Source organism: Eubalaena glacialis, chromosome 1 (assembly GCF_028564815.1).
Source record: "Eubalaena glacialis isolate mEubGla1 chromosome 1, mEubGla1.1.hap2.+ XY, whole genome shotgun sequence".
Lineage (NCBI taxonomy): Eukaryota > Metazoa > Chordata > Mammalia > Artiodactyla > Balaenidae > Eubalaena > Eubalaena glacialis.
The window spans coordinates 9198904-9222118 of NC_083716.1; the positions used below are offsets into that span (position 1 = coordinate 9198904).

General features: G+C 45.3%; 2 protein-coding genes across 2 annotated transcripts in view; one reads left to right on the top strand and one right to left on the bottom strand.

Moving 5' to 3' along the window:
* Positions 1–6402, bottom strand: part of LOC133090925 (deleted in malignant brain tumors 1 protein) — a 40948-nt gene extending 34546 nt beyond the window's left edge. Inside the window, 4 exon segments of the mRNA XM_061189588.1 lie at positions 2688–2726; positions 4069–4386; positions 4894–4965; positions 6360–6402. Coding sequence (XP_061045571.1) covers positions 2688–2726; positions 4069–4386; positions 4894–4965; positions 6360–6402 — 472 coding nt within the window.
* A 9305-nt stretch (positions 6403–15707) lies between these two features.
* C1H10orf120 (chromosome 1 C10orf120 homolog) lies at positions 15708–17484 on the top strand. Its single transcript, XM_061186267.1, has 3 exons — positions 15708–15907; positions 16115–16190; positions 16729–17484. The coding sequence occupies exons 1-3, from the start codon at positions 15708–15710 to the stop codon at positions 17482–17484; spliced, it is 1032 nt and encodes a 343-aa protein (XP_061042250.1).
* Positions 17485–23215: the final 5731 nt, after the last annotated feature.

A 23215-nucleotide genomic window follows, 5' to 3' on the forward strand; every position in this document is an offset into this window, starting at 1 on the left:
TCTCAGCAATAACAAGGAACAGACTCTTGATACACACAACAACCTGGGTGGATCTCAAGGGCCTTAAGCTGAGTGAGAAAAGTGAATCTCAAAAGAATACGTACTGTATGATCCCACAGATGTAACAGTCTCAAAATGACAAAACTGTAGAGAAGGAGGACAGATTGGTGGCTGCCAGGGACAGAGGTAGGGTGGTTGTAAGCAGGAAGGGTGAAGAAGTCATTTCTTTGTGGTGGTGGAACACACTGCCTGCTTCTAGATTGTGGTGACGGTTGCATGAGTCTATACATGGGATAAAATTGCACAGAAACCGCCCCCCCACACACACACAAGTGCAAGTAAAAAATGGTGAAAACTGAGTTAGTCTGTATTTCAGCCAACAGTACTGTACTAATGTCAGGTCTGTGCTTTTGATATTGTTCTACAATTATATAAGATGCCACCAATGGGGAAAGCGGGGTGACGTGTACATGGGACTCTGTGTGTTATTTTGTAATTTCTTGTGTCTGTAATTATTTCAAAATAGAAACTTAAAAAGGCATGAAGAACTCTTTCAGTTACAAGAATCAACCAAGGGAGTAAATGCTTGGAATTTTAAACTACATCGTGTACTTAAGCAAAGTACTTTGGACTTACCTAAGATATGGAAATGCCAGTAGTACGTGATCAGATGCGTTTGCCTTGATTTCTCACATACACGTCATGCTGTTGTGCATGTCATTCCGAGGGGGATTCCTAATCGCTCCAGATGAGTTAGTAATGACGCTGCCACACTGAGATTTTTCTAAAAGCACAGAGATATTTTAGAATTTCAGGTTTTTTCACTGTTTAGTTCACTAATTTTATAGTCGACATTTTTTTTTCTTTCATTTTTTTCCTCGAAAGGTTTCATTGGTCATTACTTTGTCGGGTACGTCTTAGGACATAGCAGAGGTATAAATTAGTCTAAAAATTCTTGTAAACTTAGGAAATTAGGGCATGAAGGCGTCTGAATTTTCCAGCATCTCTCACTTCTCTTGAGAGTTTAACCACTGACACGTGCTTGCTGGGCAGAGCAGTTATCCAGAATCAGTCCGAACCTTTCCCTCGGATACTCCCTGGTGCTGGGGCCTATAGTTTTGATTTTGTCAGGTCATCAGCAGTAATGAATAAACTGCTTCATTTTCACGTTTAAGGTTGAGCTTATGTGGAGCCTCTGTGTATATGGAGATGGCAGTGTTCCACCCACCATCACTTGTAACTTATTAAAATTTCATTATTGAAAATCCACTAGTAAGTGGAAAGAAGTGGCTCTGAGTCATCCACCTTCTCCAGCACTGATTTGTTCTGTGTCCATCTGTCCATCCCCCTGTCCATTTGATTCTCCATCTGCTTGTCTGTTTGTCTATCCATCTGTCCAATATGTAGTCCAAAATTAAAGGTGACGGATGTGGCAACGGCTTTCTCCATCAGATTACCTGGCTGTGTAAAAAGTGGACCTACAGGGACTTCCCTGGTGGTGCAGTGGTTAAGAATCCGCCTGCCGGGGCTTCCCTGGTGGCGCAGTGGTTCAGAGTCTGCCTGCCAATGCAGGGGACACGGGTTCGAGCCCTGGTCTGGGAAGATCCCACATGCCGCGGAGCAACTGGGCCCGTGAGCCACAACTACTGAGCCTGCGCATCTGGAGCCGTGCTCCGCAATAAGAGAGGCCACGATGGTGAGAGGCCCGCGCACCGCGATGAAGAGTGGTCCCCTCTCGCTGCAGCTAGAGAAAGCCCTCGCACAGAAACGAAGACCCAACACAGCCAAAAATAAATAAAAAAAAAAAAAAAAAAAAAAGAATCCGCCTGCCAATGCAGGGAACATATTGCCACGGAGCAACTAAGCCCATTTACCACAACTACTGAGCCTGCGCTCTAGAGCCCGCGAGCCGCAACTACTGAGCCTGCACGCCACATTACTGAAGCCCGCGCGCCTAGAGCCCGTGCTCCGCAACAAGAGAAGCCACCGCAATGAGAAGCCCGCGCACCGCAACAAAGAGTAGCCTCGCTCGCCACAACTAGAGAAAGCCCACATGCAGCAATGCAGACCAAACGCAGACAAAAATAAATAAATAAAATAAATAACTTTATTAAAAAAAGAAAAGTGGACCTACACTCATTTGGCTCTGGTCACCTAGCTGCAGCTTTTCCCTAGAAGGACCAGCTAGGCTCTCCAGGCATTACATGATTTTAGCCCTTTATCTCCAAGTGGTGGTAAGAAAAGTTCAGTGGAGCTTCTGGAAATCCAAGATATAGGTAAGAACAGAGGAACAAAAAATGAAAGATGAAAAAGAAAGGACAGGGAAGGACACAGATAGAGAAGGAGAAGGGGCAGAGAAGGTGTTCATCATGGAAGCCCTCCAAAATGATGCCCCTGGGTGGCGCCCTGGCAATGTTGCTGTGCTAACAGCCCTAATAGCCACATGTCTGTCCTGCACACATGATGTCCATGCTGGGAGACTGAGAAGGCTGGCACCACTTGACTAACAGAAATGGAACTGGAACCATAAATTCACTGCCCTTCATACTGACACTTCACACAGAACACAGGCTCAGAGGGGTGACCTAGACAGGGCAGTAGTACTTTGCTCGATTTCCTTGAAGAATCACTTTAGGGCTCGAGCTAGACGATGATGGTCAGGGCAGCCAAGGACACCCCAGTCTCACCTGTAGCCACCATCCCCGCCATGGCATCCAAAGGGCGACCTGTCAAACACACAAAGGACATGGGACTGTCAGCTGGCACTGAGGTCCACACACCCACATGAGGAGCCTCCAAGGAGCTGGTAACAGATATGCTGTCAGGGTCCCTCCCAGAACTACTGAGTCAGTCTCTGGAGGTGAAGCCAGAGCGTGCAGGGGGTGATAATATACAGGAGGGAAGAAGCACTGATCCAGATCTTCCTAGACTTTGATGCATTTATTCTCTGTCATACATGTAAATGAGATATTTTTAAATTTGGGAGTTTAAGAAAACCAAAGACGTGAAATTCTGGCTCCTGCGGCCAATTTCCATGACCTCAGTGCTGGGAGTTATGAGGCTTCCATGTAAGAATAGGAAGAAGCACCAACTGACTGATTTCTTTGGCCTGGTGCTGCTCAGAGACAGAGTCAGGACCTAAGGAGGCTGTGGCTCCTCCTTCCTGCCCCCAACATCTCTCCAGCCAGTGACACCAGTGGCCCAGAACTTCCTATTGGAGATTCTCTCTGAGGACCCATCCATTCCCACTTGCTGAAGTTGACAGCCAGGAGGGGATGTGACTGCAGCTTTACTAGACCTTGTCTACTCAGCTGTGGTCATGACTCACCCTCTGGCCAGGAGCTGGCCAAGGGCAAGGCATCAAGGGACCAGGCGTTTTGATGGAGAGAGGGGCCAGGCATGGGAAACTCCCGGTGTTGACGCTGAGGGCATGTGGGAAAACCCACAGCAAGGAAGCTCCATGGGGCCAGGGTCGCACCCGGAACAAGGCAGAGGCAAGGAGAGGATAGGAGTGAAATCGGACCTTGACTTCGGCCGGTCTGGCCCACCAGCCATCTGCCCCTGGGCAAGAAGTGTCCTTAACTGTCTCTCATTGCTAACCACCCCCTACCCACCTGTCACTGCCAGCCCATCACAACTCCAAAGCGCTGTGCAGAAGTTTGAGAAATTTCGAATCTGCTTCCTGAGCGTGAAATGCCCAGTGAGTGAAGAGGTAGAAAGTGGGGTAGGACCAAATGATTTCTAAGGGGCTCTCCATCTCTCCCACTGGGCAATCAGTGACTTCACGTCTCTCAGCCGCTGCACCGGCTTGCAGAGTAAGACCCACCCAATTTCCAGCAAACCTTCTTCCCCCAGGTTCTGACAGACCACGCACGTCAACACCACCTTCCCCACCTGGTAGTGTGAGCGCTGAGCATTCAGCATCTGTAAGTGGGAGAGATGAAGATATCTGCTGTCCGTGAACAACGTCCTGCTTTATTCTCAATTGTGATTTTTACACTGTCTCTTGACAATGACTTCCTCAGAAAGGGCCAAGCTGGGCTCTGCCTGGGGAGGGGGCGGGGGTACCTGAACAGATCACGCCGGCATCTCCCCTGGGCCCACAGTTATGGGCAAAGCAGCCGACATGGGAGCACTCCTCCAGGTGCTGTTCCTCCCCGCTGCAGTGCACGCTGTCAAGGACGATCTTCCCAGAACCTTCTCCAAAGTGGGCCTCGCCCAGGGCCGACGCGGCCCAGCCGCACCCCAGCTGCCTGCAGACGGTGTTTGCTTCCGGCAGGTCCCAGAGGTCGTCCCACACGGTCCCCCAGACTCCCTGGTGGAAAAGCTCCACCTGGCCAGCACAGCTACCGCGGCCACCCACCAGCCGCATGGGGGCCCAGCCTCCTGGGGAGGAAAAGGGGTCTCGGGGTGACACTGATCCCTCTGCCTGTTGATGACTGGACTGCCTTCTACCACCCCGGTGTTGCTTACTTTCCACAGCTTTGCAACCTACACCCTTCATGCTGCCCTGAGGATCCCATGCTGTTTTCCAGACGTGCAGCTTTCAGAAGCCTATGAGGGCGTCCTTATCCACACCCTATTTAAGATGGCTCGTCTGGGGTAGGTTCTCCTCTGCCTTCTAACCTTGCTTTTTACCATGTGACCCTGCAGCTGCTCCCAAGAGGCTGGGCCTACTTTCCTACTCCCCGACCCTGGGCCGGCGGCCTGAGATTTGCTTGGGCCAACAGCACGTGGCAGAGGTGTGCGGAGCTGAGGCCTCATGACAGGCCCCGTGGGAGCTCTGAGATGGCCACGTGAATAAGCCTGGGTAGCCTGCTGGGCGATGAAAGACACGTGACCTTGTCACCTCTGTCACTTCAAAAGACACAATACAAAAAGAAACAGCCTTACCTGGAGGTGTAGAAGCAGGTGGGTTACGGGCCACTGATGTCACCAGTGACGTGGGAAGTAGGTTCTCATAGGCTGTTGATGGGGACAAAGGAAGGAGTGACGTCAGGGAAGAGACAGAACATCGGGAAAAGGTACACAGCTGCTTCAAGAGGGCACCTGCCCCCTCCCAGGATTCAGCAGGAATAATGATGACACTGCACGCTGAGGTCAGTGACCTCCTGTCCCCAAGACGCCCATTTAGGATGGCCCATGGCGTTATTGCCTGTTGACAAACTAACATGTGCCACGTGGCCACTAGCAAAAGCAAAGATCGTGGGCAGTTGGCCCCAAGTGGCCTGCTGTACGGGGGCTATCAGTTGGCCATCACCTCTCTCAGCTGCCCTCGCCCCAGGGATGTAGTGACTCCACCTGAACAAAGAAGGAAAGTCACACAGTGGTTCCTTCAGGGAGGTGGGCAGGGAAGAGGACATCGGATCTGAAATGCTTGAGGAAACCTTTGAGGCCGAGGGAACTGTTTTGTATCTTGACTGCAGCAGTGATCACACAACTGTGTACAGTCACCAAAGTCCATCAAACTGGACCTTAGCATGGGTGAACTTTATGGTATATAAATCAAACCTTAATAAAACATGAGTTGATGGATGATAGATGGATTGATAAATTTATCATACAATCTAGGTAGGAGTTCTTTGTTAAATTCTTCAAACTTTTCTGTATACTTGAAAATTTTCATAATAAAATGTTGGGGGCGGGTAAAGTGTCCCTCAGTTTCTGTTATAAGACCTACATCTCTGTTTTTTGATGACAGTCTCTCGCTTTCCTGGTGGCGTACACTTCATTCAACTAATCCACGTGGCTGCTTATTCCCTTGTTAGTCTCAGAATGTCAAAGGCATAGAATTTTAGGGAGCATGGCATCCAACGTGCCTGTTCTAATGACGTGGAGGCCGAGGGCCAAGGTCATTTAGCTGGCGAGAAACCAGCTGGGATCAGATTCCGACAGCTCAGGGCCCTCCCATTCCCCTACATCTCCTCCCTTAGGTCAGCATGTGACCAAAGGAAGGAACCATGGCTGGGTGAGTGCCTGCCAGGTGCCAGCAATTTTTAGGCATTGTCCAATCCATGAGCCTATTCGATTCTCTGTATTATTCCCACTTTAATGAAGAGGGATCAAGATGAAATGGGATGGAGAGAAGCCGTAACTTGGCTGAGGTCACTTAACTGAGGGGGATCATATGTCATGTCTGTCTCTCCTGTTAGGGAGCAAACCCCATGAAAGAAGGGATCAGGGGTTTGATCACTGCTGTGGCCCCAGCGCTTTACTGGCAGAGTTTGGCACATGTTTGACTGAATGGATGAGTGAAAGAATGAAGCTGGGAATCAAACCAGGATCTGACTCTAAACCTCAGGATCTTCTTATATCATGTGGAGTCTAGTAGAGGATGCTGGATGTAACCCTGATCCTACCTGTAGGCGGGGCAGCTGTGGACTCAGCACCTGTAAGGTACATGCTACCACATCTTAATGGGCGAAGGTTTACCAGGAATGTCCTACACGTAGGGAGCAGTGGAAGGCAGAAAGAGAGGCAGAGACCCTGCCCTCGAGGAGCCTGGCATTTCCTGGTGATTTGGGACACAAGACTAGGTGGCAAGTGTTGACTGTCCCAGGAGAGCTTCAGAGGTCAGTGCTCCCCGGGGGCATCAGGCATTGAGGAGGTGCGGCTCGGGACGAGCAGGTGCAACCTGAGAACTCGTCATTCGTAGAGACGTTATTCCAGCCACTGGCGGGACAGAATCAGGAAAGATGGGGAGGACCGTGGGGCAGAGAGTCAGCCAGAGGGACACATAGGTCTGGGGAGGTCACCAGGCCCAGACGTGGAGGGCCTGGAACACCAGCTGACACATTGGGCCCATCATCCAGAGGTCACAAACGCAAAAGTTTCCAAGGGCCATGGGGGTAAGATAAACAAGGGGCTTGAGTGGTAGGAGCTGTGTGAACGGAAGAGCTCTTCTGTGTCCAGAGGGGCAGGTCTGTCTCAGATCCAGCTAATTAATGTAATAAAAGAATTTGCTGCTTTGAACCTGAGCTTCCGCTTTGATGTTTTCCACAGAAAGGTAAGAATTTGGATTTTTATGCTGAATACTCTGATTTGGCTGAATTCAAGTTCAGTTTGAATTTTCAAACCCAACAGGTCACTTCTGAGCTGGGATCCAGCCTGTGAGCCATACTTAACAATTGCTGCAGTCAAGGGGGTGGTCAGGTGGATGCAGAACCTGGGAAGGACCCTTGTAAGGGTCAAGCATTTTTGTTCTGGTTTTGGTTTGGTTTGTTGCACTTTGATGTTCAGTTGTGTTGCAGCACCAGTTTTTTTTTTTAACATCTTTATTGGAGTATAATTGCTTTACAATGGTGTGTTAGTTTCTGCTGTATAACAAAGTGAATATGTATACATATATCCCCATATCCCCTCCCTCTTGCATCTCCCTCCCACCCTCCCTATCCCACACCTCTAGGTGGTCACAAAGCATTGAGCTGATCTCCCTGTGTAGCTGCTTCCCACTAGCTATCTATTTTACATTCGGTAGTGTATATATGTCACTGCTACTCTCTTACTTTGTCCCAGCTTCCCCTTCCCCCTCCCCATGTCCTCAAGTCCATTTTCTACGTCTGTGTCTTTATTCCTGTGAGAAGACTCTTCTAACTCCAATGCAATACCTTGGCACTTTTGTCAAAAATAAACTAACCATTAATACGTGGTCTATTTCTAAACTTCCTCTTTTGTTGCACTGATTTATGTGACCACTGTTATGCCCATAACACATTGGCTTGATTACTGTAGCTTTAGAGTTAGTCTTGAAATCGGGTAGTGTAAGTGCTCCAACTTTGTTCTTTTTTCTACTTTTTCAAAATCGTTTTGGCTAACCTAGGCTTTTTGCCTTTTAGAAATATAATATTTTAGAATCAATTTATCAATTTCTACAAAAAAATGTCTGCTAGGATTTTTGATTTGGATTGACTCATATAAAGTTGGAGGAAATTGGCATCTTAACAGTGTCAAGTCTTCTGGTCCATCAACATAATGTATCCCTTCATTTACTGAGGTCTTCCATTTATCTCATCAGTATTTTGGATTTTTCCATGTACAAATTTTGCACATACTTATCAGACTTATCCATAAGAATTCCATGGTTTTTGATGCTATTATAAAAGGCATTTAAATTTTTTCCTATTTCAATATTTTTTGTGCCTAGTGAGCTAATTTTTCCCAAAATGCTGAAGTATTTATTGAATTGGGAAAATTATGGTAATTTTTAAAATTTATTCACTTCTTAGTAAACCTCATTCCTCTTTTTTGTCAAATCTGATTTCCAGTTTTATGGATCAGGAAATTGATGTTCATTTGTACGTAATGTGTGGTGAACAAGAGTTAGATTCCAGATTAGAGCAAACATGTCTTTAAGCTGGAAATTCACCAAGCCCTTTGGAACTGGCTTCTTATATTTCACAAAGAGGTACCAGACATTGGTTTGGAGGGCTAGATAAGCTCTCCCTTTACTCAGCTTTAGTTTTGTTTCTATTTATGTGTTTTGTATATTCATCACTAACTGATGTTTTCTTTTTACTGTAGCTGCTGAAATAACGATTACCCCCATCACCTCTGGGGAAGAGGAAACACCAATAGGTATAAAAAATACAACTTTTTTGAGTTTACAACAAAACTTTATATTCTATATATTCAAGTTTACAAGTACTTCACCTTTCTAGAAATAAGAACAAAAATGGAAATTTGATAACAAACATTGCTAGGAGTCTCCAGCTCCTACCAGGATCTTTGAGGTAGTCAAAGGAAGATGTTTCTGAGAATATGCTCCAAGAACCACTAATTCAACAAGATGTTAAGATGAATCACACACACGTACACACACACACACACACACACACACACACGCACAGATTCTATGGTCTCATGAATTTAGGAAACACTGCATTATACAAATTACACAGGTTTCTTTACTACAGGATGTCTAGGAGCCTTTAATATACAATTAACCCTATAAAATCCCCACAGGAAGTCACGGGTTGCCATGCTTATAAAATACACTTGACCCAAATCCCCTTTTCTTCATGTACCATCTGTTGGGAAGTTTTCGGCCTATATATGCGTAAGGAAAATGTGAAATCCAGGTATTTGGGATTAATGCATATGCTACCACGATATTCTAATCAAATTACAATAACATAGCACCTCATCTCCCTGAATATGTGAATTCGAGGTTGCTGTCCTTCAGTAGCTGTGCTGCCTGAAATGAGATTCCTCCCTCCCTTGACCTGTTGAAGTCCTATCATGGCTTGGCTGCTCCCTTTCTCCAGGTAGCCTCCGCTGGTCTCCACAAGGACACATATCCTCTGTACTTGTATCTTTTTTGTTGCCGTCCCTCATAATCCACTTTGTATCACAATTACTTCTACACTTACTCTAGAAGCCTTTGAAATGCAGGAGTTCTGTGTCTCTTTGCACTGACTATTTTTTAATAAATGATGGCTCACAGCATAATTAATTTGTAGAAGCTGGCTTCATTTCCTTTAGGCTTTCTTAAATATGATGTTCTTAAATTCATCTTCTGTTTTTTTAAAGATTTGTTTCTACTGAGCCAAGGATTGAAGGATAAGTTTGCCATGAACATAGAATAGATGAATAAAAAATTAAATAATCTTGTTTGATGGTGATGGAAACTGACTGAGATGAATCAAAACAAGAAACTTCAGAAGGGTCTTATAATGACTCCTTCCAGCAACGTGTCTGCTTTATTCGTTTCACTGCACTGAGTGATGGTGACCTAGCTTTGTTGTTCCTTCTAGCTGACAGCTTCTCAGAGCCTTCGCTGGCCACAGCCCTCGAGGCCTTGACGCCTCCACCTGCAGGCATGGGAATAATTCCTAAGAAATTAAGGGCTGATGGATAGTGTGGGTAGAGGCATTTCTCCAAGTTGGAGGGAAACCACAGGCACAGTTAAAGTGAGAGACAGCCCACTGCCAAGCTATGGGATCCAGAGCAGTTTTCTTCACCTTTCTGAGTCTCAGTTTCTTCATCCGTAAAATGGGAACCCATCCCCTACGCCGTGGGGTAGTTGTAAAGACTAAGAGAGGAATGGTTGAGTTAGTGACTCCCTGAGGCTCTGGCACTAAACTCCCAAACAACAGATGTTGGCTCCTGTCCTCGGTGGTCTTTACATAGTAAAGCCATTACGAAAGACGTATGGGACCAAAGGGACCAAGCAGCTCTAAGACTGATGAAGCTCTAGATGACAAGGGGTCTGTTTAGCTGTGATCTGCCTATGGATAGTCTTGTTTGCTATTTCATTAGGTGTACTGACATCTCATATTTCTCTCCCTGTCCGTGGGAGGGGAATAACATAGGTTCTTTTTTGGAGAACCTAGGAATTCTGGCAATTCCTTAGAGAGAGTTTCACCTTTTGGAAAGGGGGGATAGAGTAAAGTCTCATTGAACAGACTTGAAATTGAAGATTATTCTGGCTCTTCTTACTGTCTGGGTGCATGAAGACTGTGTGATCTTGCAGGATTGTAAAATGGGGATATGACCACCTAGGGATTCTAAAGGACGAAGGAAGCCTTCCAGAGGCAGGAGGGCCAGTCACCCAGTGTCTCTCCTCCTTGTGCCTCCCCAGGAGCCTGGATGGGCTCAAAGCCTCCTTTCAGACTGAGAATGTGGCGTTGCCCAGTGGTCTCTGTTAATCGGTGAGGGAAGGGCTAGGGAAGACCCTCCTTCTTGTGCCCTGGTGTCTGTGACCTCAGCTTACCTCCGTGGGACAGATTCTATTGGGGAGGGGGAGTCCTCCTTGGTGGGCCTGAAATTCTGGTGGGAAAAAATAAAAAACACATGCAGGCAGGAGTATCATCATCCTGGCCTAGATTCTGAGGTCTGATTAGATCACCCTTTTGGGTCTTGACCTTCCCCAGATAATAATCTGTTCCCCCTCAGTCAGAAAAAAAGAATTAGAGACCCTGCTTCTGACACCTCCATGTGACCAAGCATTCCCCAGAGGTCTAAATGGAAACAGGCCTCGCCTTATCCATAGGTTCCACTGTTCTGGGTGGACCTCCCAAAGAGGCCCCAAAAGGGGTCCAGTGGACTTATTCCTAAGTAACTATTTGTAACAACTCTGCTTGAGCCAGCATCTCCTCAATCCTTATGCCAAGAGGAAGCAGACAGGAAGCTGGAAACTGGATTTATTTTTTAATTTTAATTTTATTGGAGTATAATTGCTTTACAATGTTGTGTTAGTTTCAGGTGTACAGCAAAGTGGTCCAGTTATACGTATACATACAATCGTTCTTTTTTAGATTCTTTTCTCATACAGGTTATCCCAGAATATTGAGTAGAGTTCCCTGTGCTATACAGTAGGTCCTTGTTGGTTAGCTATCTTATATATAGTAGTGTGTGTATGTTCATCCCAAGCTCCTGATTTATCCCTCTCCCCCATCCTCCCTCTTTTGTAACCATAAGTTTGTTTTCAATATCTGTAAGTCTGGGAAACTGGATTTTAGAAACAGGTTGGTGCACAGCAGGTGAATCCTGACCACAAGTCCTCTGGGCTGACTCCATGGGGGTCCATGTGGAGGTTGTGTGTCATCTGATTCCTCACGGGGCCAACCAGCTGCCTTTCACACTTTTCTGTGTGTGGGATTCACCTGGGGAGCTTGTTGAATTGCAGATTGTGACTCAGTTGATCTGGGACAAGACCTGAAATTCTGCATTTCTAACCTGCTCCCAGGTTATACCACTGCTGCTGGCCCCCTAGCCACACTTTGAGTAGCACCTCGTGCTGAGTAGTCCCACACATTGAGTTGCAGCTTTGTTCCTCTTGGACCAGCAGCATTGGCATCCCCTGGGAAGTTGTTAGAGGTGCAGATCTTTAGGTTCCACCCCAGACCTACCGAATCTCTGCATTTTAATAAGATCTCCCCGGGGGGTTATACGCACATTAATGTTGGAGAAGCACTGACCTAGAAGACCTGTCCAGGAGGCTGGTCTGCCTAGAGCCAACGGCTTTGTAATGGGAACTATGATTTTAAGGCACACAGCTTCTCATATAAAGTCTGGATATAATGCAGTGTTAGAAAGGCGCACCATTCTCATAAACCAAGGGGGCTATCTCCCTAGGAAATCTTAGCCCAGGAGTAGGGGGATGGCCGGTGGGTCTTCGCAGAGCCATCTTTCACTGAGTGGCAAGATCCACCAGAGGGAGCCAGACCCTAGGAGGTGACTGAAGTGACAGATGCGGCAAGGGGGGAGGAGAAGCCCGGACTTTTTGTGTATGACTTGCACACACAAACACACACACACGCAAACACACACATGTACACACACTCCTTGATAGCCATTATAATAATAAATTGGAAAATGTACTTAAAGAAAAAGAGGTAGAAAATGAACATTAAAGTTAATAAGATGAGGGTAGGAAGTTAAGAAAGTTCAAAAGAAAAACGTTTTTAGAGAATAATATAAGAGAAATCATAAATATATATGCAATATAATATAGGAGAGTATCATTCCTACCTAGGATAGGAAATGATTTCTTAAACAAGACATGAAAAGCACTAACCATCAAGGAAAAGACTCATAAATTGGAGTGCAGCTGGCTTAAAAGAGATCTTTAAGAAAGGAGAGAGGCCAGTCAAGGATAGGAGCAGATATTTGCAACATAGGTTACTGGCAAAGGGCTTATATCAAGAATATGTAAAGAAGTTGTACATATCAATAAGAAAAAAATTATTAGAAAAAATTGACAAAAGACTTGTTGAATAGACATTTCACTAAGGGTAATCTCAATGGGCAATAGAAAAAGTGTTCAACCTCATCTGTAATCAGAAAGTGCAAATTAAAGCCACAATGAGATATCACAAGATACCCATTAGTGTTGGCAAGAGGGAATTCTCATACTTTACTGGTGGAATGGTGAATTGTAGAGACACTTTGGAATAGAGCTGAGAATTTTCTAGGAAATCAAAGCTACACATATCCTAGGGCTCAGCAATTCCACTCTTAGGTATGCACCTGATAGAATAAGTGCAAGGAAACATGACAAGAATGCACCCCAAATTTTAAAAAAACCAACCCAAATGTGAACAACAGAAGACTGATTAATAAGTGAGTCTTCTCTTTGAAGAGAAGGAGACTTCTCTTTGTTGCAGAGCACAGGCTCTAGTTGCGTGGGCTTCAGTAGTTATGGCACATGGGCTCAGTAGTTGTGGCTCACAGGCTCTAGAGCGCAGGCTCAGTAATTGTGGTGCACGGGCTTAGTTGCTCCGTGGCATGTGGGATCTTCCTGGACCAGGGGTCGAACCCGTGTCCCCTGCATTGGTAGGCGGATTCTTAACCACTGTGCCACCAGGGAAATCCTATTCTGTGAAGGTGTTTTTGGACGAGATTAACATTTAAATCAGCAAACTCTGAGTAAAGCAGATTGCCCATTGCTCCATAACGGGGGTGGGCCTCATCCAATCAGTTGAAGGCCTGAAGAGAACAAAGACTTATGTCCCCTGAACAAGAGGAAATTACACCAGTGGACTTGAATTTTGACATGGGCTCTCCCTGGGTCCCCAGCCTGCTGGACCACCCCTGCCGATTTTGGACATTCCAGCCTCCACACTCATGTAAGTCAATTCCTTAAAATAAATTTCTCTCTGTCTCCAGATCCCACCCCAAACCTACCATTACCGTGGTGACATCACTTCCGGGCAGAGTGGCAGGGTGCCCTTTCTCACTCTCCTTTTCCCTGATGCCTGGAGGAGCTGGGTCCTGACAGTGCCACCCTTTTCTACCTGGACCTGCTGGGACAAGGCCATAGCTCCTCCATCTCAATACCTGGAGGTAACCAGGCTGCTGGTACATGGCCAGGCCTAGAATATCCCCCATCAGCCCGCAGTCCACTGCTGATGTCTCTGTGTATTTCCTTCTAGTCTTTTTTCCTCCTGCATATTTGTATATTGACAGCAGCCAGATCATACTCTATATAAGTTTTGTATTCTGTCTTTTTAAAATATCACATTACATCATGAGCATATTACTGGAAATTTGACAAAGACTTGATTTTTTGATAGGCCCATAATATTCTATCATGTATCATTCATTGGTTGTTCCACAAATATTTGTTGAGTGCACACAATGTGCCAGGTGTTGTGTGGCTTGTGCAAGCAGTTGAGTGTAGGACATATGTGTGAGTCAATGAATACAGGGCAGGAGGCTCAGAGGCACTTGTTGCTATTTCAGGTTCACAGCTGTTCCAGGTAACTGAACTTGCCCAGGTAAGTAAGAGGAGCACCAATGTATTTTAGGTGGCTGACATCGGTATGAGCACTGGACCGAGCTCTAAATACCCCCACTTGGGGATGTTTCCTGGTAGAAGCAAAGGAAAGCTTTAGGACCAGTACTTGTCAGAGACAACTTCTTCCATAAGCTGCTTCTTTACTTTTTAAACGTATGTTTTCAATAGGTAATATGCTTACATTGTTCTAAAATTCAAGATGAAATAATAATGTACACAATGAAAAGGCTCATTCCCACCTCTTCCTCATCTGCCAGGTACCCACCTCTGGTAGCCATTTTTATCATTTTTTTGGTATGTATTATTCTAGAGTTTCTTTATGCAAATATAAGTTTCCTTTCCAACGGAAAAAAGTAGTCTACAGTTTATATACTTTTGCACCTTGCTTTTTGCACTAACAATATTTCTTAGCGATATTTCCAAATAAATAAAGATCTTTTTATCACTTCTGTAGTCCTATTACTCCTATATAGTATTCCATTGTATGATCAACCATAACTCTCTAGCCAGTCACCTGTTAATGGACATTTGAGTTTGCCATTAGGTTTGTCACCTCAAACAAGGCTGCACTGACAAACTTGTGTGTATTTTATTTTATACATGTAATTGCTGGGTCAAAGGGTAAACACACTTGTAACTTTTGGTATATATTGCCTAATTACTTTCTACAGGATTGTGCCAATATACATTCCCAGCAGCAACACTCTTGACCCCACTTTTGGGCAGGAACCCAAGATGATTGCTTATTAGGTCAACAGGCTGAGCATCTGCTCTATACTAGATCCCATGATAAACAACCCCAGTGCAAAGAATGAGATGCTATTGGCACCTGCTTTTGAGCAGAGAGAGAGACAGACCTATTGGACAACCAAGTCAATACGTGACAAAGCACTATAGCATGATACAGGAAGTGCTGTGAGAATGTGGACAAAGGGATAATTTATTCTGCAAGGAAATCTTCAGAGGAAGCAATAGTTAAGCTGGGCCCTAAAAGACAAGCAAGTTGTCTAGGGGGAGAGAGGTATTTGAGACAGGGAGGAGCATGTCTAGAAGCTGATTCCAAGAACCATAGATAGAGTTCATGGATGGAGCATGAGGAACTAAGATTGGAGCTAAGATTGGAGAGGCAAGCCAACAGCAGGGAGAGACTTTAGCTGATGAGCCTTCATCCTGAAAGAACTGAGCAGTCTTTATGGGCATATAAGTGGCAGTGACGTGGTCAGATCATCTCCCAGCCACACTCTCTGCCCACTCTATTCCTCTAGACTCCAACACGCCAGGAGCATGGTAGCGTGTGTCCATTTCACCCCAGGGGGTCATTTGTTGCCTAAACTCAGACCTCACAATAGCTCCACGTAGGCCAGTTATGATGCAAGAAGTTTGTGACTGTCCCCTGGGTTCCCATTAAAACTGTCTTACAAAGAAACTCCAGGCACTGACACCTCCCATCCTAGCCTATTGCCAGAGTATGACCAGAGAATGGGAGAATGGCTGTCAGAAGACTGGAAAACAGAGGGCTAGAGATTCAAGGGCCCAAGAAAAGATGACTACAGAGGGGAAGTCAGATAAGAATGGAACACCAGTCCAAGTATTCAATATAAGCGATTCCTTTCGGGATAAAGACTCCCTGTGCTGCCAGGGGGATGTCTGTTCTGCTTCACCATTGGGGTGAGTATGACCTGTGCTTCTGGTCTATTCCTTCTCACCCATGTCAGAACGAGGCCAAGTGGAGGAGCCCACTCTAAGGCTGTAGAAACCCTGGTCACAGTGACCCTACCCTGACTAATGTAGAATCACCCTTTGTGAGATTTCCCATTCCAAACGGAAAACTAGGAGGACCCTTTCCGAGTTCTAATACACCTCTCTGCCTTCCAGGATATGGACCAAATTCTACAAATCAGACCCACGCATTGCCCTCGGAAAATACTCCCCCTTGGAAAAAGAGATCCTAGTAAGTGCTGTGAAATTTATACACAGGGAGGCCCCATGGAAGCCAGGCAGTTAGGCTAGGGGAGCCAGAGGTTCAAAAACCACCAGCAATAGAGATGTAAGTCTCCCAAACAGCAGACTGGAGTTGGTCACTATTTGGCCGTTGTGAGCTAGTGGCTTCCACACTTGCATAGCAAAAGCAAAATACTCTCTTATTTCAAAGTCCCAAGTAGGACTATAACTACAAGTGATAACAAATCACGGAAGCTGCCTTTTCTCGAGCCCTTATCTTGCACTAGTTGCTTTCATATATGTTATCTTATGGAGACCTCACAGGGGCCTGTAAGATCAATAAAATTCTTTCAAATTCATAGTAGGTAAGGAGAGTCAGGAGTTGAACCCAGGCTCATCTGACCCCAAAGATCTGCCCTCTTTCTCACTACACAGGGGCTCGGGCACCCTCAGCGATGGAGGGTGAAGGTGCCACTAGGTAATTGTTCCTGTGGGTGCCCCCTGCTCCCGTCCCGTTGAGATTTTAACCATCCCTTTCCCGTTGTCAGCGTCTAGGTGGTGTTCACACCATAGCAGCCAGGAGGTTTCTGACTTATAAGCAAGAGGAAGAACGGAAAATGCTCAAAGAACTACAGGTGCTGTCTTCAGACTATAAACGGGCGGTGGAATATAGAAAGCAACTCACCCCTCCTTGTGCCACCTGTGGACCCCTAGAAAAAATATGGACGGCGAAGGTGATGGTGGCCCCGGAGGAGTTCAAAATGCCACAACGGGAGAGGCTGAACATCAGCAAGCACATAGAACGAATGCAGCTCGCTCGAGCCCTGAGGAATAAGCAGCTTTTACCCTACATTGAAAGATTTAGGAGCTCTTCGCTTCTGTCTGGAGGGGGCCTGGGCCCTCTGGCAAGGGACAAAACTGGGGAAGGCAAGGATGACCGAGACGCTGATCACTGCGACTATGCCCATCAAGAGAAGACAGATGAGGCAGAGAGCAAAACCACGAAAAGACAGGAAATAAAGATGAACGTAATTTTCAAGTCAGAAGAACCAAAAAAATGTGTAACGTACCATCCAAATGATCTAAAACCATTCCTCCCCACAAAAAAAGCAGAAAGATCCATCGCTGGCTTAACAAACAGAAATCTTTTGCACCTGGCCGAATTCCCTGGAGACCTAATGCTGATGAATCAGGATTTTATATCACGGGGAATCCACCCCAGTGATGTGTCAAAGGCCAGCTGCCTGGAAGAAGGCAGTGCCTGGAAAGAGTACATGCACAAAGCTGCTTCCCACCATTATTAAAGGTTTATTTATTCCCCATGGAAACCGAGTGTCCTGGTCCTCATTGCTCCTGCAGCTCTGCCCCAGGTGGCTTCCCTCTTTCTCTTTTTTTCTTTCTTTTTTTTTTAACTTTAAAAAAAATTTATTTAAAAATTATTTTATTTTATTTATTTATTTTTAATTTTTAAAAAAATTTATTTATTTTATTTACTTATTTTTGGCTGTGTTGGGTCTTCATTGCTGTGCGTGGGCTTTCTCTATTTGCAGCGAGCGGGGGCTACTCTTTGTTGAGGTGCACAGGCTTCTCATTGCAGTGGCTTCTCTTGTTGCTGAGCACGGGCTCTAGGCACACGGGCTTCAGTAGTTGTGGCACGCGGGTTCAGTAGTTGTGCCTTGTGGGCTCTAGAGCGCAGGCTCAGTAGTTGTCGTGCACGGGCTTAGTTGCTCCGCGGCATGTGGCATCTTCCCAGACCAGGGCTCCAACCCGTGTCCCCTGCATTGGCAGGTGGATTCTTAACCACTGTGCCACCAGGGAAGCCCCCAAATTTTTATTTTATGTTGGAGTGGAGTCGATTAACAATGTTGTGTTAGTTTCAGGTGTACAGCAAAGTGATTCAGTTATACATATACATGTATCTATCCTTTTTCAAATTCTTTTCCCATTTAGGTTATTACAGAGTATTGAGCAGAGTTCCCTGTGCTATACAGTAGGTCCTTGTTGGTTATCTATTTTAAATATAAGAGTCTGTACATGTCAATCTCAAACTCCTTAACTATCCATCCCCCCCACCCTTCCCCCCTGGTAACCATAAGTTCGTTCTCTCAGTCTGTGAGTCTATTTCTGTTTGGTGGCTTCCCTCCTTTTCTCCTTACAGGACCCGATCTCCAGGGCGTCCTCTAGGTAGGACCTAGCTGCTGAGCATCCTGGTGTCAGGCAACTGTTGGCTCTCAGCTGCTCCCCCTCCCCCAGCAGCCCAGCCTTCCCAGGATGCAGCTCCTCCTTTTCACCTACTCCCATGGGGCCTGTATCAGTTACCTGCTTCTGTGAAGCAAGTCACCCCCATTTAGCAGCTTACACCCACTTTCATTAATTTAGGTTATAATTCTAATTGTGGGTCAGCAATTTGGGCTGGTCTCAGCTGGGTTCCTCCTGTGTCTGCAGTCAACGGCGGGTCATTTGGGTGGCTCTCTTTCTCAGGGGAGAGCTATCAGCTGGGTCAGTGGGAGTGATGGGTTACATCTTTCCTCTTCCAGCAGCTGTAGCAGGCCAGCCCCAGGCTTGTTCACGGGGCCACTGCAGGAGCCGAGAGAGCAAGCAAAAGTCTGCAAGGACTCTTGAAGCCAAGACCAGAACCGGCACACCACCCCTTTGCCACATTCTGTTGGCCAAAGCAAGATACACGGCCAGGTCCAGATGCAAGGGTGTGTAAATGGACTTCACCTCTTGTTGGGAGGAGGTGGAAAGTCATACTGCAAAAGGGCATGAGCTCAGGGAGGCTGGTACAGACAGGACCGTGGCTGCAGTCAGTCTGCCCCAGAGCCCCTGGGGCTGGAGCTGGGACCAGCCTGTAGCCCAGATGGGGGGAAAGAACCCTGCTCAGGAAAGAGGCTGCCCAGGCCTAAAGGCTAGAGGTCTGTCCCATGCTCCCCACTTCTTGCCTAGACATGCAGCTTCTACCTTGGAAGGCAGAGTCAGCTTGTTCCCGGCCTGATCTCTGCCGCCTTCCTCTTCTGTGCAGCCAGGTGACTTACACCCTCCCCATCAAGTCAAGTGCAGGCACGGGACACGCAAGGCTGTAGCGGGCATGATTCCTTTGGATGTGTCAGGAGGAGGGTCCAAGGTCCCTGCGGTCAGTTATTGCTACTCCCATGAAGGCCCTGCCTCGGCCCCAAGGTGGCAGATCTGGGAGATATTTCAGCGTTTGAGAAGATGACACAGTCGTTTCTTGTCTGCATCTGAAACCCAGAAGGATCCCCCGGTTAATCACACTCTGTCCTCAGCAACTCTGCACACAGTTGGAAAGACACTGAGCTTGTCCACAGGTACAGCTTCTGGGGACAAGGCCAGCATTCTTTCTAGATCGTTCCTCTCTGTGGATTTTTCACAATTGCCTCTTTCAGAACCACAGCTCTCCTCCAAGCAGAGGGGGAGTCATGGGCGGGAGGCTGACCCTCTCCCATTTTCCAGGAGAACTCCATTGGCCATAGCCACAGGTTAAGAGAAGGTATTGTATCGGTGGCTGCTATTGCCAAGACAGCGATTTAGGGAGATGTAGCATCATTCCAAAGTCATCAGTGGAAGAATCAGTATAAACCAAAGGAATGCTCTAACTTTTCAACTGGGGCAAAGTTGGAAACTGGGGAGAGGGAAAATATTATTTCCAATATTGATATAACTTCTCCAATGGCTATAAAATTGTGAATATCAAAGCAACACATGAAAACTCAAACCGGTTTGAAAACATTTTAAAGCTATTTAGCTGGATCCTAAACATTGCTCAAGATCAGCTCTGCAATGTGGTAGAAAGTTCTTTGCATGAGAAGTGAGGAGACCAGTGCTCTTCTTAGAGATCTACCACCAAGCAGCTGGGAAGTGTGGGTAAACCACAAGGCTCTCTGTGACTCAACTTCCTCAGCAGTTAAATGAGCTCATCAACTAGAGCATCACCAAGGTCCAGTTCTGGGATTCATTTAACTAGCTGTTTGCAATGGAGTTTGCATTGCTCACCATCAGCTTAGTGTCACAACCTAAGAACTGTGTTACAGCACCAGGTGGTTCTGGTCTGGAGACATTTTCACTGAGTCCAGTAGTCGCCTCTGAGAATAAATCAGGGAAGGTGTTAACAGAATGCAAGATGTTGCTCTACTAGCTGTTGTCAGTAACAACCTTGTTGATAGTGTCATTTTAATTACAATAAACATTAATTACTTGGAGCCATCCAGAAACAACCCACAGTTAACCATACAGGTTTGTGTATCTGTGTGCCATCTTCTAGGAAGTATATATGAAAATAAACTTAGATTTATTTATTATTAAAGGTTTCTGAAAAATCTCTGAATGAAGTATGTATTCCTTCTAACTGCTTATCTGGAGTTATATAAACACACCCAGATGATAATATTTGATAAAAAGATAAGTGACCTAAAGAGCCCTGCAAGAGCCTTAGGCTATGGTGGAATTTAATTAAAAATTTATTTTTTTAATTAAAAAAAATTTTATTGAAGTATAGTTGATTTACAGTGTTTCAGGTGTACAGCAAAGTGATTCAGTTATATATTTACATATATGTATATATATGTGTATATATTTTTTATACTCTTTTTCAAATTCTTTTCCATTATAGGTTATTACAGGATATTGAATATAGTTCCCTGTGCTATACAGTAGGTCCTTGTTTATCTATTTTATATATAGTAGTATATATCTGTTAAACCCAAGTTCCCAATTTATCCCTCCCCCCCGCTTCCCCTTTGTTGACCATAAGTTTGTTTTCTATGTCTGGGAGTCTGTTTCTGTTTTGTAAATAAGTACATTTGTATCATTTTTTTTTTAGATTCCACATATAAGTGATATCATATGATATTTGTCTTTCTCTGTCTGACTCACTTCACTTAGTATGATAATTTCTAGGTCCATTCATGTTGCTGCAATGGTAATATTTCATTCTTCTTTTTAGCTCAGTAGTGGTCCATTATATATTTGCACCACATCTTCTTTATTCATTTCTCTATCAATGGACACCTAGGTTGCTTCCATATCTTGTTTATTATAAATAGTGTTGCTATGAACCTTGGGGTGCACGTATCTTTTTGAGTTAGAGTTTTCATCTTTTCCAGATATACGCCCAGGAGCGGGATTGCTGGATCACATGGTAACTCTATTTTTACTTTTTAAGGAACTATGGTGGAACTTAGAAAGCCTTTGGGCATCAGCTCAAAGAGACTTCTGGTAAGGAGTAATTTAACCTGAAATTTGTAACAATTCTTTATTCCTTGAGAACTCCGATACAAAGTAGCCTTGTGGGACAAGTGATAGATTAAATTTTTCCCAAAAGTCCAGTATTGGTTATTCAATATACAGAGGCAAAAAGGGATAGATGACAGATAGATATTTCAGAGGAAAAAAGAATCTGATAGTTGATTTTCACATAAGCTTAATGTCGTCATTACTGGAAAAAGTCAGAACTTCTTTGGACTTCCTTACACTTACAGTTTAGTATCAGTTTTATTTTGAATTACTTATGGAAACAGACCTCATCGTCTTTTCCATTCTTAGAACCAATACAGATTTTAATCTGTTCTTGCCTGAGACTCACAGGAGCCCTGTGGAGTCCGAGAGGGCTCATTTACGAGGATGGTATCTGAAGAAGGTGACCAAATGAGCTGGAAGATTCTGGGGTGAAATATCTGGCTAGCACTTTGGACCTGGCCAGACCTTCAGCTCCATTTCCTGAAGAGACACTGGGTGCTTCCTGCTATAGTTCACCCCTAGACTGGGTCTGTTGCCCCCCTCTGGGATCCCATAGCAATCTGACTTTGCTCCCTCCATCTTCCCTGTTTCATCTTTCCTCATGTATAACCTGCTGGGTGATGAGCCATTTGTATGACCCCAGTGCCTAGGTTCAACTTAATCTTTCTGGCAGCCCTAGTGCCTAGCACACCTTCTGTACTCCATAAATCATTACATCATTGTAATGAGGTGACATTTATATTCCTTAAGAGCTGGTATCAGGATGTATCTTAGGGTAAATTGTCTTTCTTGGGGAAAAATACCTTATAATCCATTTTGAGCTGGAACGGGATACTTGAGGAGCCCCCCAAACAAAACAAAAGAATGGTTAAGCCTTCTGCATGGGGAAGTGAGAGGAATTTTCAATTTCCTCTTGAAAAAGGGAGAAAGAAGGGAGAGAGAGGAGGGAGGAACTAGTGAGATGGAGTAAGGCAGGGTGCATGGGTAGAGGGACCACATAAAACCCCCAGGTGACGATGAAAAGGAAGACTTGGACTCCACCCTCAACAAGCTTATAAACTAGTTAAAGAATGAGACAAATATTCCAAAATGTTAATACTATGGAGCCCCACCTATCCAAGTTTATCTTCCTCTCGGCACCATGAATCTCCAGTTTCAGCAAACAGGCCTTCAGAGTCTGCCCTGAAGGAGATGCTGAGAGTTCAAGGACCACATGGGCTATGGCGGCAGGCACACCTGGGTGCAAGTCCTTGTTCCATTATGAGGTGAGCTGCGGGATCTCTGTCAAGTTCCAGACATCTCTCAGCTTCAGGTTCCTCACCTATAAATGGGAGCAATAATGTGTCTCCCTCACAGGGATGTTGGAGGATTAAGTGAGGTAATGTGTGGGAAACACTAAGAACAGTTAATTCAGCATGAGGCTTGGTAACTACTTCATATCAGCTGAGAGTTTATAATATCTGAATCTCTGTTATTGTTATTGGGTTCAATCTGGTTGAAGCCCCCCATGTAAAAATTCAATAAAATGTATATGCTTTTCTCCTGTTAATCTGTCAGTTTAAGTTTTAGACCCATCCAGGGATCCTAAGGAAGTTGAAGAAAATTTTTCTTCCCCTACAATATGCATGTCTGCTACTTCAGTTCAGTGTTTCATCAGTCTCCAAAAGCCAGCAAAGCTGTCAGAAAAGACAACCTGATAAATATCAAGAATAATCAGAGGGAAATATGCAAAGTATAATGCTTGGAAACATCCATCCTAAAGGTTTACGTAAAATGATTCTT

What these genes read in the sequence shown, in the direction of transcription:
- C1H10orf120 (XM_061186267.1), top strand. Translation starts at nt 15,708, where the DNA reads ATGACCAGAGAATGGGAGAATGGCTGTCAGAAGACTGGAAAACAGAGG. An exon ending in TGTTCTGCTTCACCATTGGG is followed by an intron (nt 15,908 to 16,114) that starts GTGAGTATGACC and finishes TCTGCCTTCCAG; the next exon opens with GATATGGACCAAATTCTACA. An exon ending in CCTTGGAAAAAGAGATCCTA is followed by an intron (nt 16,191 to 16,728) that starts GTAAGTGCTGTG and finishes TCCCGTTGTCAG; the next exon opens with CGTCTAGGTGGTGTTCACAC.